General features: G+C 40.6%; 1 protein-coding gene across 2 annotated transcripts in view; it reads left to right on the forward strand.

Moving 5' to 3' along the window:
• Nucleotides 1–384: 384 nt before the first annotated feature.
• The window catches only part of LOC143761249 (cytochrome P450 2J4-like), a 64,308-nt gene continuing 49,761 nt past the window's right edge, over nucleotides 385–14,931 (forward strand). The window contains exons 1-3 of one of the 2 annotated variants that reach the window (XM_077249091.1): nucleotides 385–612; nucleotides 11,143–11,305; nucleotides 11,544–11,693. In XM_077249091.1, coding sequence (XP_077105206.1) covers nucleotides 442–612; nucleotides 11,143–11,305; nucleotides 11,544–11,693 — 484 coding nt within the window. In that variant the 5' untranslated portion in view covers nucleotides 385–441. The remainder of the gene's footprint in view (nucleotides 613–11,142; nucleotides 11,306–11,543; nucleotides 11,694–14,931) is intronic. The other variant, XM_077249090.1, reaches the window with a different exon arrangement.

Below are 14,931 nucleotides of genomic sequence, written 5' to 3' on the forward strand. Positions count from 1 at the left end.
GCCTGCAACTTTTTCATGTCCAGTTATGGATGCTATATAGGTGCATCAAAAGCTCAACTTTTGTTGTACTGTATGCTGCTGTTAAGAAATATAACTGTGGGGACACAACTAAAAAATATATGTGTGACTCTAACGCAAGCCTGCAATATGAATAAAGGAGATTCATACATTTGGCAACATAAAATACCCAATATCTACCAAGGTCCACATGTAGAAATTAAATTGAAAACTTCCAAAAACGATATGTAACCATATCAGCAATTTGATCGATACTTGTACACAGTTCATAAGAGTTGAAAGATTTTTCAATATACAAGTACGTTAATCATTGACAATCAGAATAATCAGTATACCAGTATAAAAGCACAATAACCTGAAGGCGATGTTTGCAAGAGCAGAAAGGTGGCAGATTCTGTGGTGTAATCTCTCTATCCATACACTATGTGGTTTATTCAACAATTCCTGTTAGCATTTTTATTCTTCCTCTTTTTTTGCAAGTACTTAAAAATGAGATGGAAGGCAAGAAGTCTCCCTCCTGGCCCTTCTCCGTTTCCATTTATTGGGAATCTTTGGACGATGCGCTTTAATATGCATCCAGAAACATTCATTAAGGTATTGACATTATTTTACTTTTTTATTCAAAGTAATTCAACCTTATTATATATAATATGTAAAACGTTAACGTGAACCTGTCAGCCTTTTCATACAGCAACTACCATTGGCGCAAGGAAAAACAGACACACGCTTTTTATTACAGAAACAAGTTTTTCATTAAGAAATTCTGCAGAAATTCTGGTTTTCTCAGGCACCATCCATATGATTTGCATATGAAATGTGTATGCAATCCTTATGCAATGTGTTTTTCCTGCAAATGTTCTAAATTTAAAACAATATTAGCCAATGGCGTGATTGATTGTTAATCCTATAGTCACAGTATTAGGTCCGATTTCCGGACCGAAAAAACGGATGAGTGCTATGCGAGTGTCATGCGAGTACAATGCGATTTTCATACCTACTGTAGCATCTGATTTACATCCGAGTTAATTGCGATTGCTATACGATTGCAATGCGATTTCAACATAAGCTTTTACATAAGCAGTTCTCTGTATGTAAAAGCTCATGTTAAAATCACATTGTAATACACAACTGTACACATCGTTTTAAAACCAAATATTCTTCAATATATATATATATATATATACAGTATATATATATTAGATAGATTAAAAGACGTCAAATGATCTGCCGCGTACAGTATAGAATAGGTTTTAATAGAATAGATACAATACATATATACACATAGAACAGGTGTATATGTACATATATGTATATATATATATATATATATATATATATATATATATATATATATATATATATATATATATATATATATACATATATATACAGTACAGACCAAAAGTTTGGGCACACCTCATTTGAAGATTTTTCTGTATTTTCATGACATATTATGTATTTTTATAAGACATAATTTCAGTTGTTTCACACTTTTTTGTTAAGTATATAATTCCACATGTGTTAATTCATAGTTTTGATGCTTTCAGTGTGAATTTACAATTTTCATAGTCATGAAAATACAGAAAAATCTTTAAATGAGAAGGTGTGTCCAAACTTTTGGTCTGTACTGTATATATATATATATATATATATATATATATATATATATATATATATACACACACTGTATATATACTGCCTTTGGGGAGTAAATCTAAATATCTATATATATACACTGCACCGTACCACTTCTGTCCTGGGTGGAATTATGTCGCTATTAGGACAGGTTCACACAGAAGTATAAAAAAAATTGGTTCAATTTTCATTCAGAAAAGTGGGATGATTTTCTTGTTACTTGCCATTCGTGTGCTGTCAGTTTTTTTTCTCAGCATTTATTGCAGTCCGATATACAGCGAGACAGGTAATGTAGGAAATGGAGAAATTAATTTATCTTTCTCCTCGGAACCTGTGCTGTGATTCTCGCATGTGAGCCGATCGAAGCACAGAGCACTGACAGTCCAGCTCGCAGCAGAGCTGGAGCCCAGTTTCACTAGGCTCTCGCATCGGATGCCATATGCTAGTGTGATTTGACCCTATGGGCTCATAACACAGGTCAACAAAAAAAATTTTTTTTTCTAGTGTCCAAAATATTTTAATGAATTTGGGGTATTTTTGGGGTGCTGATTCTGAATATGTCATCAGTTTTGCCAGATTGGCTCAAGTTTTTGAGATTTTTGGTATCTTATTTATAGCACTTGTTGGTAAATGCGACGCATCATCTCATTAATTTCTTTGGATTAGTACTTGAACTGAGCAGTTCTCAATATAGTTTTGTGTTAATTAGTGTTCTAAAAGTTTGTTCATAGCTTGATTTTTGCACTAACTTTATGTTGTTGTCTGTTTTCCAGTGAAAAGCATGAACTCATCAAGAAGAAGTTGTCTTAACGATCCAGACTCATTCTGTTACATTTGTGGTGAATACACACTGCCAAAACATAGAAGAAACATAACAGACTTCGTAAAAAAAGTGTATTTTGCCTATTTTGGGGTTATGCTTGGGGACCAAGACAAGTTTTGGGCACCACACATAGTGTGCAAAGCATGTATCGAATTATTACGAAAATGGAGCAAAGGACAAAGAAAAAGCTTCAAATTTGGTGTTCCAATGGTGTGGAGAGAGCCAAAAAATCATCATGACGACTGTTATTTCTGTGCAGTGCAAGTGCAAGGATTCAATAAGCATAAGAAACGAAAATGGGAGTAACATGGAATCTGCAAGAAGGCCTGTCCCTCATTGTGAAGATGTGCCTGTACCTGTGTTTACCATAAATAACAGTCATCATGATGATTTTTTGGCTCTCTCCACACCATTGGAACACCAAATTTGAAGCTTTTTCTTTGTCCTTTGCTCCATTTTCGTAATAATTCGATACATGCTTTGCACACTATGTGTGGTGCCCAAAACTGGTCTTGGTCCCCAAGCATAACCCCAAAATAGGCAAAATACACTTTTTTTATGAAGTCTGTTATGTTTCTTCTATGTTTTGGCAGTGTGTATTCACCACAAATGTAACAGAATGAGTCTGGATCGTTAAGACAACTTCTTCTTGATGAGTTCATGCTTTTCACTGGAAAACAGACAACAACATAAAGTTAGTGCAAAAATCAAGCTATGAACAAACTTTTAGAACACTAATTAACACAAAACTATATTGAGAACTGCTCAGTTCAAGTACTAATCCAAAGAAATTAATGAGATGATGCGTCGCATTTACCAACAAGTGCTATAAATAAGATACCAAAAATCTCAAAAACTTGAGCCAATCTGGCAAAACTGATGACATATTCAGAATCAGCACCCCAAAAATACCCTAAATTCGATGAAATATCTTTGGCACCAAAAATGCTGTTGACCAGTGTAATCATATGTGATTAAAAAAACGGTCAGTAATCTGGACCAAAAAAAGGACGAGTGTCATGCGAGTACAATGCGATTTTCACACGTAGCATTTGATTTACATCCGATTGCAATGCGAATTTAACATGACCTTTTACATACAGCAGTTCTCTATGTCATTTCCACATCGTTTTCAAAGGAAATATTTTTCAAAACACACACACACATATATATATGATAGATAGATAGATAGATAGATAGATAGATAGATAGATAGATAGATAGATAGATAGATAGAAAGAAGAAAATCAGGCAGCACTCCAGTTCTAGGAAAAATTGTGGGCTTTAATCCAGCACCAAGTGGTACAACGTTTCGACCTCACAGCACAGTCTTTGTCAAGTCTTTTTATTTAGATAGATAGATAGTAGAAAAGCCAGCAATTCCTGTGCGTGTACAGTAAAATCACACTGACAGGTTAGAATAGAATAGATAGAATAGATATATACACATATAATAATAATAATAATAATCTTTATTTTTATATAGCGCTAACTTATTCAGCAGCGCTTTACAGGTTGCACACATTATCATCGCTGTCCCTGATGGGGCTCACAATCTAGATTCCCTATCAGTATAAGGCCGGCGTCACACATGCGAGTTTTACGGACGTAAGAGCGCAGAAACTACGTCCGTAAAACTCGCATTACATACGGCACAATTATTCTCAATGGGGCTGCTCCTATTAGCCGTATATTACGGTTCAGTATTATACGGCTTTCTACGGCCGTACAAAATCGCAGCATGCTGCGTTTGTCAGCGTATTGCGCAAAAAAATCGCTAATGAAAGTCTATGGGGGCGAGAAAAATACGGATTCCACATGGACCAGCAGTGTGACTTGCGAGAAATACGCAGCGGTGTTAGTGAAAAGTCGGTAATTCAATTGCCGGCTTTTCATTTCTCCTGCACAAACCCGACAGGATATGAGACATGGTTTACATACAGTAAACCATCTCATATCCCCTTTTTTTTTGCATATTCCACACTACTAATGTTAGTAGTGTTTATGTGCAAAATGTCAGCGCTGTAGCTGCTAAAATAAAGGATTAAATGGCGGAAAAATTTGGCTTGGGCTCCCGCGCAATTTTCTCCGCCAGAATGGTAAAGCCAGTGACTGAGGGCAGATATTAATAGCCAGGAGAGGGTCCATGGTTATTGGCCCCCCCGTGGCTAAAAACATCTGCCCCCAGCCACCCCAGAAAAGGCACATCTGGAAGATGCGCCTATTCTGGCACTTGGCCACTCTCTTCCCACTCCCTGTAGCGGTGGGATATGAGGTAATGAAGGGTTAATGTCACCTTGCTATTGTAAGGTGACATTAAGCTAGATTAATAATGGAGAGGCGTCAATTATGACACCTATCCATTATTAATCCAATTGTTGGAAAGGGTTAAAAAACACACACACACATGATTTAAAAGTAGTTTAATGAAATAAACACAGCGGTTGTTGTAATATTTTATTGCTCTCTCAATCCATCAGGAACACCCTCGCTTGGCAAAATAATAAACGCACAAGATACATACCTTCTGATGTCAGATCACGTCCCACGAAGTAATCCATCTGAAGGGGTTAACTAATATTACAGGCAGGAGCCCTGCTAAATGCAGCGGTGCTCGTGCTTGTAATTCCCCGGCGAATGAATGAAATGTAGGTCATTGACCTACATTTCCTTCAGTCGCGGTGATGCGCCCCCTGGTGGATGTCCTCATATGACCTGGAGCGTGGGAAAAAGTTCCCAGGCTGCAGTTCATGAGAACATCCAGCAGGGGCGCATCACCGCGACTCAATGTAAGTACAGATCCTGCTTTCCTTTCAGCACCCGGGGATTACAGGCACGAGCGAGTGGTTTATCACAGCTCGTGCCTGTAATATTAGTTAACCCCTGCAGATGGATTACTTCGTGGGACGTGATCTGACATCAGAAGGTATGTATCTTGTGCGTTTATTATTTTGCCAAGCGAGGGTGTTCCTGATGGATTGAGAGAGCAATAAAATATTACAACAACCGCTGTGTTTATTTCATTAAACTACTTTTAAATCATGTGTGTGTGTTTTTTAACCCTTTCCAACAATTGGATTAATAATGGATAGGTGTCATAATTGACGCCTCTCCATTATTAATCTGGCTTAATGTCACCTTACTAATAGCAAGGTGGCATTAACCCTTCATTACCCCATATCCCACCACTACAGGGAGTGGGAAGAGAGTGGCCAAGTGCCCGAATAGGCGCATCTTCCAGATGTGCCTTTTCTGGGGTGGCTGGGGGCAGATGTTTGTAGCCAGGGGGGGCCAATAACCATGGACCCTCTCCTGGCTATTAATATCTGCCGTCAGTCACTGGCTTTACCACTCTGGCGGAGAAAATTGCGCGGGAGCCCAAGCCAAATTTTTCCGCCATTTAACCCTTTATTTTAGCAGCTACAGCGCCCAAATTTTGCACATACACACTACTAACATTAGTAGTGTGGAATATGCAAAAAAAAGGGGATATGAGATGGTTTACTGTATGTAAACCATGTCTCATATCCTGTCGGGTTTGTGCAGGAGAAATGAAAAGCCGGCAATTGAATTACCGGCTTTTCACAGATATCGCGCTGAATGAAATCTAAATACAGAATATATATATATGTGTCTCAATGACATATATATATATATATACTGTATATATGTTTTCCCTAACATTTGAGCACATAAATCCATTAGATGTCGGTTTTGCAAGCCTGCGCGAAAATCTCGCAGTACGGATGCCATACGGATTACATACGGAGGATGCCATGCGCAAAATACGCTGACACACCCTGACTACGGATCAATATTTTGGGAACATTTCTCCGTATTACGGCCGTAGTACGGACGTATAATACGTGGCGTATTGTCTTACGCCAAGTGTGACCCCAGCCTAAGTCTTTGGAATGTGGGAGGAAACCAGAGTGCCCGGAGGAAACCCACGCAAACACGGGCAGAACATACAAACTCCTTGCAGATGTTGTCCTTGGTGGGATTTGAACCCAGGACTCCAGCGCTGCAATGCTATTCACTGAGCCACCGTGCTGCCCATAATATATATATATATGTATAAATAGATGTCAGTGACACACACACACATATATATATATATATATACACTGCTCAAAAAAATAAAGGGAACACTAAAATCCCACATCCTAGATATCACTGAATGAAATATTCCAGTTGTAAATCTTTATTTATTACATCAGCGGTCCCCAACCTTTTTGACCTTGAGAGCCACATTCAGCTCTGAGAGGGGGTCACAAGCAACATCCTTCTCCAGCCCCCCTCAAAGTAGTGTTATCCAAAGCCCACATTACAGGAATATTGATTTCCAAAGCCTTTCCAAATAAATCACTCCAAAGAAGTACACTGAGATCCAGGGCTTCCCACAGTACCCCCATTCAGTATTCTCCTATCAAGCACTCCCAACACACTGTTGCATCCAGCTTCGAGAAGCTCCTCTGACAGGTAGTATCATCCTCCAGCGTAACATACCTAAATCATCTCTAAGCCCTAAGACCAGTATATGTGCATCCAGATCTGCTCTTCTCTGCAGAGCTACTCACAAAATTCACCATTTTGAGATGTGCTCTTCATATCTGTTTGCTAGACCTGGAGCTAATGCACGAAGCTGGCAGACAGTCGCGAGCCACAATGCATGGGACCGTGAGCCACATGTGGGCCCCGAGCTACAGGTTGGGGACCCTTGCATTACATAGTGGAATGTGTTGAGAATAATAAAACCTAAAAATGATCAATGTAAATCACAACTAATATCCCACAGAGTTCTGGAGTTGGAATGATGCTCAAAAACAAAGTAGAAAATGAAGCTACAGGCTGATCTTCAGTGGTAATGCCTCAAGACAAGGAAATGATACTCAGTAGTGTGTGTGGCCTCCACGTGTCTGTATGATCTCCCTACAACGCCTGGGCATGCTCCTGATGAGGCGGCGGATGGTCTCCTGAGGGATCTCCTCCCAGACCTGGACTAAAGCATCTGCCAACTCCTGGACAGTTGGTGGTGCAACGTAACGTTGGTGGATGGTGCAGAGTTCAGCGCAGGTCAGATCTGGTCATTTCCTCTTCCTATAAAAATTGGCCAGACAGTCTGGTCCCTGCCAGTGAAAGATTTGTCTTCCTGTGCTGTGTGCTAAAGTTAAGTGGTTAGACTGGAGTAGTGATCTGTCACTTGCTGTAGTACATGTGTGTTTATCTCCTGATCCCTGTTTCCATTTTGTTCATTCCTCCCTGTCCCTATCCTGCTCCATCTTGTTGGTTAGTGCTTTTGTATGATAGAAGTTTTTTGTTATCCCTGTTTTGTCTTTGTGTCTTGTTTACCTTACATTTCTGTCCCATGCCTCATGGGGTGGGGAAGGGGACAGATCACGGCTTTACAGTAGCATAGTAAGGTCGGAGAATCGGGCCTCTGTACCTTCAAGAGTACCACCCAAAAAGGGATAGTTAGGGTCCCAGTTTCAGGGACAGTTTGAGATCCCCCTTCCTTATCGAAGACCATTACAGCATGACATTAATAATGTGTGTGTAGATTTATAGTCATTAAAAAAACATAATTCCCCCAAAATTTTTTTCAATTATATACAATCAAACATATATAACAATACATACATGCTTTTTACAAAAAAAGGTGCCTATTTCACTTGCCACACTTTGATGGTTCATGGTGGTGGTGTTGAATGTCAGAATAGTCCATTGGTCCAGCACTGTAGCACTGTGTGTGCTGCTCTTGGTGCCAGCCTTCAGCGGAGGGCCTGCAGTGATGATGGCTTTGTTGGGCCGCAGGATTACCAAGGGATGGTGGTGCTGTTGCCAGAGAGGTGCGCACAATTGGTGTTGGTGGTGACCTGTTGTCCCTTCTCCTAGTGAGATTCTGAAGGGTCTCAATGGCCTCCTGAGGATCATTGGGTGGGATAGCCAAGTCCAGGAGGTGGAGCGGATTGCATGTGTTGGAGGTAACATTGCATTTGAATGCATGTCTGATTATGCTGTGTTAGACATATGTGAAAAAACATACTGGAGATGTAACATGATTTAAAATATAAATTCAAACTTATTACTTTCTAATTGAACCACACAACTGCGGTCATCATAGTTTGGGTAGAGTTGGCAACAAATGTAAATCCAGGATGTGTCCGGTTTGGCCCTGTCAACATATCCTGGGTATACACTTCCTGTATGATGACTTCCTGTCAGGGGATGTTTGAAGATCCTGTTCATTTTTTACTTAAGCAGAGAAAAAAATGGATGCTATGTGCACGGTCCGTGTGCCCCCAATTTTTTTTTCTCATCCATTGACTTGCATTGGCGACTCTTGTCTGACAAACACAATGAATCTAGTAGATACACAGTAAATGACATCATGTACGCATGGATAAAAGGTAACAAAGATACAGGCCCAAAAATCAAGCCAGAAAATAATCCCCACCATACATATGGACTGTAGCAGGACAAACTGCAAAATTCACTAAGAGAAAACCAAAAGCACAAACAACAGTCTTTATATCCAAAATATCAACAATGCTTTATTATCATAAAATTATTGAACAGGTTCAAGGGAAACAAGGGGAAAACATGGAACAATGCGACACAAAAAGTGCCCAATAAAAACAGTGGACATAGCGTACATCAAATATGCAGGAAAGTTCCAACAGAAGCAATTATATCACAACTAGTGCACCGCACAGCCATTAACACATATATATCCATGGGTGGATACCCCGGTGACCATCTAAACAAGGTAGAAAGTATTATATCATAAACCGGCAGTAAGAACACATACCCAAATGTACCCGCAGTCACCACGCCGTCCACCGTTGACCCCGACGCGCGTTTCGGTTAACGAAACCTTCCTCAGGGGACAATGAATCGCAGCATGTTGCAAATTTTTCTCGCATATTGCACTCATTGAGTTTATATGGAAATGGGAGCGAGGTCTTACAGTCTCGATTTTGGCTTACAAATACTGAAATACTGACCAAATACTGAACGTGTGTATGTGGAACTAAGACGGCCTGACGCCCTCACTGATCAGCTGTTATCAGCTCAGGCTACTTTCACACTAGCGTTTTTCGGCGGACGTCGCAATGCGTCGTTTAGGAGAAAAAACGCATCCTGCAAAGTTGTCTGCAGGATGCGTTTTTTCCCCATAGACTTACATTACCGACACATTGCGACGTATCGCCACATGTCGCAACCGTCGTGCGATGGTTGCGTCGTGTTTTGGCGGACCGTCGGCACAAAAAAACCTTACATTTAACTTTTTTTGCGCGTCGTGTCCGCCATTTTCGACCACACATGCACGGCCGAAACTCTGCCCCTTCCTCCCCGGACCTTACAATGGGGCAGCAGAAGCGTCGTAAGACTGCTTCTGCTGCCCACTTCGGGCATTATTTTCACAGTATGCGTCGGGACGTCGGGCCGACGCATAGCAACGGCCCCGTGCCGATGCTAGTGTGAAAGCAGCCTTAGGCAGCAGCTGGAGGTAAACACATTGAACAAAGCTACTCCGTCCAATGTGTAGTGGCTGTTGCTGGGTACTGCAGAAGCACTCCTTTTCAAGACAATAGTGGCTGTTCTGCAGTACACGGGCAGCTGCTGCTACACAATAGCAACCCTGACAATCAGCTTTTATAAGATCTGTCTGGAGTTATCAGAGTTTGAAACAGTTGTCTTTTTTTCACATCATTTTTTTTTAAATGCAACATGTTCTATTTTGATCTATTTAAAAGGATAGAATATGCCAATTAAAGTCTGTATAAAATACTTAAAATATGGATGCAGCAGTACTTAATCAGTATTTGCATTCATTGCTATAATTTATAAAAGTATTATTATTATGATTATTAAAAAAAATAGCAATGTAGCAATCAGTGCAAAAGAGAAGGTAAAAACTGATCAAATATTGTTTTAGCTTTATCTATAGGTCTCTTTTTATTTACTGAACATTTAGGGGGCAATCTGTCCATCAAGCCATGCCAGGCAGTCAGAAACCAGACAGAACTGTCCATTATATTCTTCCCTCCATACCCATCTTGTTTTTCAAGTTACCGTATGTTTTCCCCGAAACATTGCAACATTTCATAGTAAAAAAATAATTATGTAATGAGGGAACTTATCCTTTTTTTACGCTCTCATCAGCAGCAAATGGCTGTTTCCCTTTGAACTATAACCACATTTCTGTATAAGGAGCACTTTAAAGAACACTTTATAGTGAGCTAATGGTTTCATAATGTTCTTATGCATCTAATTTTAAAGAAGCCTTCTTAAAATCAGAAGTTGTCCACTATCCCAGTGGTCAGAACCCAAGTGATTTCAATAATCATGAGGCTGCGAAACGCTGAGAATGGGGAGCCCTCTCCTGAATGGAGCAGAGATGTGCATCATGCTAAGCTTCTACTCCAGTCAATTTCTGTGGTACTGGCCATGAAAGTTTACAGCAGTCCAGCAGACAATGAATGGAGCAGAGGCTCAATATGCTAACCTCTCCCTGCTTCATTCAAGACAGAGCACTGAAGAGCCCCATTTTTGAGACTGCTATAGGTCCCAGTGGTTGGACCCTCAACAATCAGCCCATCCTCTTGAGGGCCCAGAGTTTGTACCTTCTCGTATCCTAAAATCTAAATTTTTTCTTACAGTTGACTAAACTTTATGGGAATATGTACACTGTTTGGATTGGTGAGACTCCTCTGATAGTACTACATGGATACAAGGCTGTGAAGAATGCAATTGTCTCTCACTCAGAAGAGTTGTCTGGACGCCCAGTCACCAGCTTCATGGCTGATGTTACACATAGAAAAGGTAGGGTCAAGGGATAACGGAGGAAGTGTACTATTCGGAGGTATGAAACACTAACTATACATTACCACAATTTCTAAGGCAATGTATAACTATGCTCAAAATAGTGAAAAGTGATATTTTAATATAAATGTTTTTCTATAGCAGATTTAATGTGGAACATTTAAAATGTTTCCCTAACTTTTAAAACCTTCCCTTAAAACCTTAAACAAACAACCTTTCTCATCCCCTTCATTTTCAGGTATTGTAGGTTCAAATGGGCATAGATGGAGACAACAAAGACGTTTTGGCTTAATGACCTTAAGGAATCTTGGATTAGGAAAACGTGGATTGGAGTCACGGATTCAGAAAGAAGCTCAGAGCCTTGTCGAGATCTTAGCAGCACAAAATGGTATTTTTATGACAGTTTATTTTTGTATTTAGCATATGAATAAAAAGTTGAGTGTCAAGTGGATACATGAAAAAACTTTCCACACACTATACTATACCTCCATGCTAAAACATAGGGAGATGTATTTCAGTTTGTAAACTCAGTTTCGATATAGGAAAGATATATATCTTGGTAATGCTGTAGATAAGCCCCCGATGTATCCTGAAAGATGAGAAAAAGAGGTTAGATTATAGTCACCTGGAGGGGCAGTCCGGTCAGATGGGCGTCGCGGTCCGCTCCAGGGCCTCCTATCTTCATAGGATGATGTCCTCTTCTTGTCTTCACGCTGCGGCTCTGGCACAGGCGTACTTTGTCTGCCCTGTTGAGGGCAGAGCAAAGTCCTGCAATGCGCAGGAGCCGGGTCTCTATGACCTTTCCCGGCGCCTGCGCACTGCAGTACTTTGCTCTGCCCTCAATAGGGCAGACAAAGTATGCCTGTGCCGGAGCCGCAGCGTGAAGACAAGAAGAGGACGTCATCCTATGAAGATTGGAGGCCCCGGACCGGACCGCGACGCCCATCGGACCGGACCGCCCCTGGGTGAGTATAATCTAACCTCTTTTTCTCATCTTTCAGGATACATCGGGGGCTTATCTACAGCATTACAGAATGCTGTAGCTAAGCCCCTGATGCCGGTAGGTTTAGCTCATCTTCGATTTTGGGGGTGACAGGTTCCCTTTAAAAGGTATCAACCACTGAGGACTCTCAATTCAAAATTTTTTTTAAACTCAGTTTCTTAATCTAGTATTAAAATTGTATTTTGTAAACTGCACAATCTATATTCATGTTATTACAGGGCAGAGTAGAATACTTGAATTACTATACTCGTTAAAGGGGTATTCCCAGCTCCAAGATCCTATCCCAATATGTAGTAGGTGTAAAATTAATAATATTAGCAAATACCTCCAATTAGAAATGTAATATAGTTCTTCAGATTCTCTATGTCGCTTACCTCATGTAGGGCATTGCAGTAGCTTAGGTATCCATGGTTACGACCACTCATATAGTGACAGTTAGAGAGCTCTTAGTGGTCATAACTATGGATATCTAAAGCTACTGCAATGCCCTGCACATGAGGTAAGCGACATCACCAATTAGAAGAACTATACTACATTTTAATTGGAGGTATTTGCTAATATTATTATTACATCTTCTACATATTGGGATAGGATCTTGGAGATGGGAATACCCCTTTAGCTTAACTGCTGAAAAAGATAGCTAAAATTAGATAAATATCTTCCCCATCCAATGAATTATGAGTGGGTTATGGAGAAAACTTGCTATTATGCAGACCTGTACTTACAGTAGCACCAGCACTGAATCAAATGCAGCCTTTCTCTGCATTGTCAGAGAGATGTGACTACAGGAGAGTGCTAAAGGCATAAAGGGGTAGATGTGTTGAGCATAATGTAAGGCTGGTTTCACACTTGCGTTTTGATCTGCAGCGTTTGTACTGAAAAAAATGCATGCGTTTTTTTCCCCTATGTTTAACATTAAAAACGCATGCGTTTTTTTTGTACGCGTTTGGCCGCGTTTAACGACGCATGCGTTTTTTTGCTGCATGCGTTCTGTCGCAGAAATGCAACATGTAGTAATTTCTAGAGGCTTTTTTTGCCGCAAAAAAACGCATGCGTTCATTTGCGTTTGATTTGCGTCAAAAAATACATTGATGTCTATGGAAACGCATGCGTTTTTGCGTACATGCGTTTGCATGCGTTTTTGAACTCATGTGTTTCAATTAAGATAACCATGTCTAGACACTGATAAGACAACCCCTGCCAACAAGGTGATAAAAGGGAGGCTGGGGAAAGTTTCCAGACACTTCTCATCAGACTCTCAAGAAGACAAGACACTGGCAGACCGCATTTTGGAGGACAAGACCCAGATCAATGTGAGTATATCCTACCAATGCCTTTATTTTCTATTTTTTGGCTCTACATGTCCTAATTTCTTCCATTTCTTTCTTTCTACATGCCTCAGAATGTCTTCTTCGGAGTCTTCATCTGGTGAGGAGTTTGAACTACGTCAGTCGGAAGTGGAGCATGTCAGTGAGGTGAGCATTTGCTTCGTCAGATTGGTAAGTATTCACTGTCACATCGACACATGTGGCAATTTGATTTTTCCTTTTTTTTAGAGCACAGACCAGGCAGGAGCAGCGGAGTCAAGGTCCGGTGGGAAGACGGCAGCGGGTATGTATACATGGCTGACTGTCCTCATTGTAAAATTCTTGAATCTTCCTTTCTTTACACTCGTATTTCTTTAAATTTTTCTTATGGAATCAATTTGTATGTTTGCTTTCGTATTCATGCCATTTCTCATCATCTGTTCTCTTTCTTTTCCTTATGTGATTGAGCAAACTGTAATGATTGTCTTTAATTTTTAGGTTTCACAACGGGACGATGACCTTATCGACAACGACCTCCTAATAACCCTGGTCCAGGAGCGAGTTCCGTTGTGGGACAGCCGGGATCCACTGCATTCGATGAACACCACGCTCCGCCGTTTATGGAATGAGGTGGCCCAAGCGTTGTGGGATGGATGGGACAATGCCACGCCACGGGTCCGTAGTGCATTTGGTAAGTATTGCACTGCAGTGTGAAGCAGCAGAGACCTTTGCCGTGTTCTCTTGACTGTGTGTGATGAAAGAAACTCTCCGGAGTTTCTCTCATCACACACAGTTGTCTTTGAACGTCAAAAATTCCATGTCCTGACCATATATATATATTTTTTTTTTTTTAACAGTGGACAAAGTCAAAACACGTTGGCGTTCCATGAAGGACCGCTTCAACAAGGACCTAAGACCGGTCCTTGTCCAGTGAACGTAAATTTTTCTCACATGCTTTCGGTTGTATTGTATTGACATAATCTGTATTTTAAAATTCCACAGGATTTAGCGTCTGGTTATTTTTTGGTATTAATTTTCTGTTTCCTTTTTTCACAGCACACACAGCACGACTGTCGGCCCAGGTTCCAGCAGGGGGCGCATCACCGCGAATGAAGGTAATGTAGGTCAATGACCTGTAGTTACCTTCATTCACAGTGAAGCGCCCCCTGCTGGATGTCCTCATATGACCTCAAGCCTGGTAAATATTTTCCCACGTTCTAGGGACATCCAGCAGGGGGCGCATCACCGTGAATGAAGGTAAATACAGGTCATTAACCTACATTACCTTCATTCCCCAGGGTTTTTACAGGCACGAG

The sequence above is a fragment of the Ranitomeya variabilis genome, chromosome 1 (genome assembly GCF_051348905.1).
Source record: "Ranitomeya variabilis isolate aRanVar5 chromosome 1, aRanVar5.hap1, whole genome shotgun sequence".
Classification (NCBI taxonomy): domain Eukaryota; kingdom Metazoa; phylum Chordata; class Amphibia; order Anura; family Dendrobatidae; genus Ranitomeya; species Ranitomeya variabilis.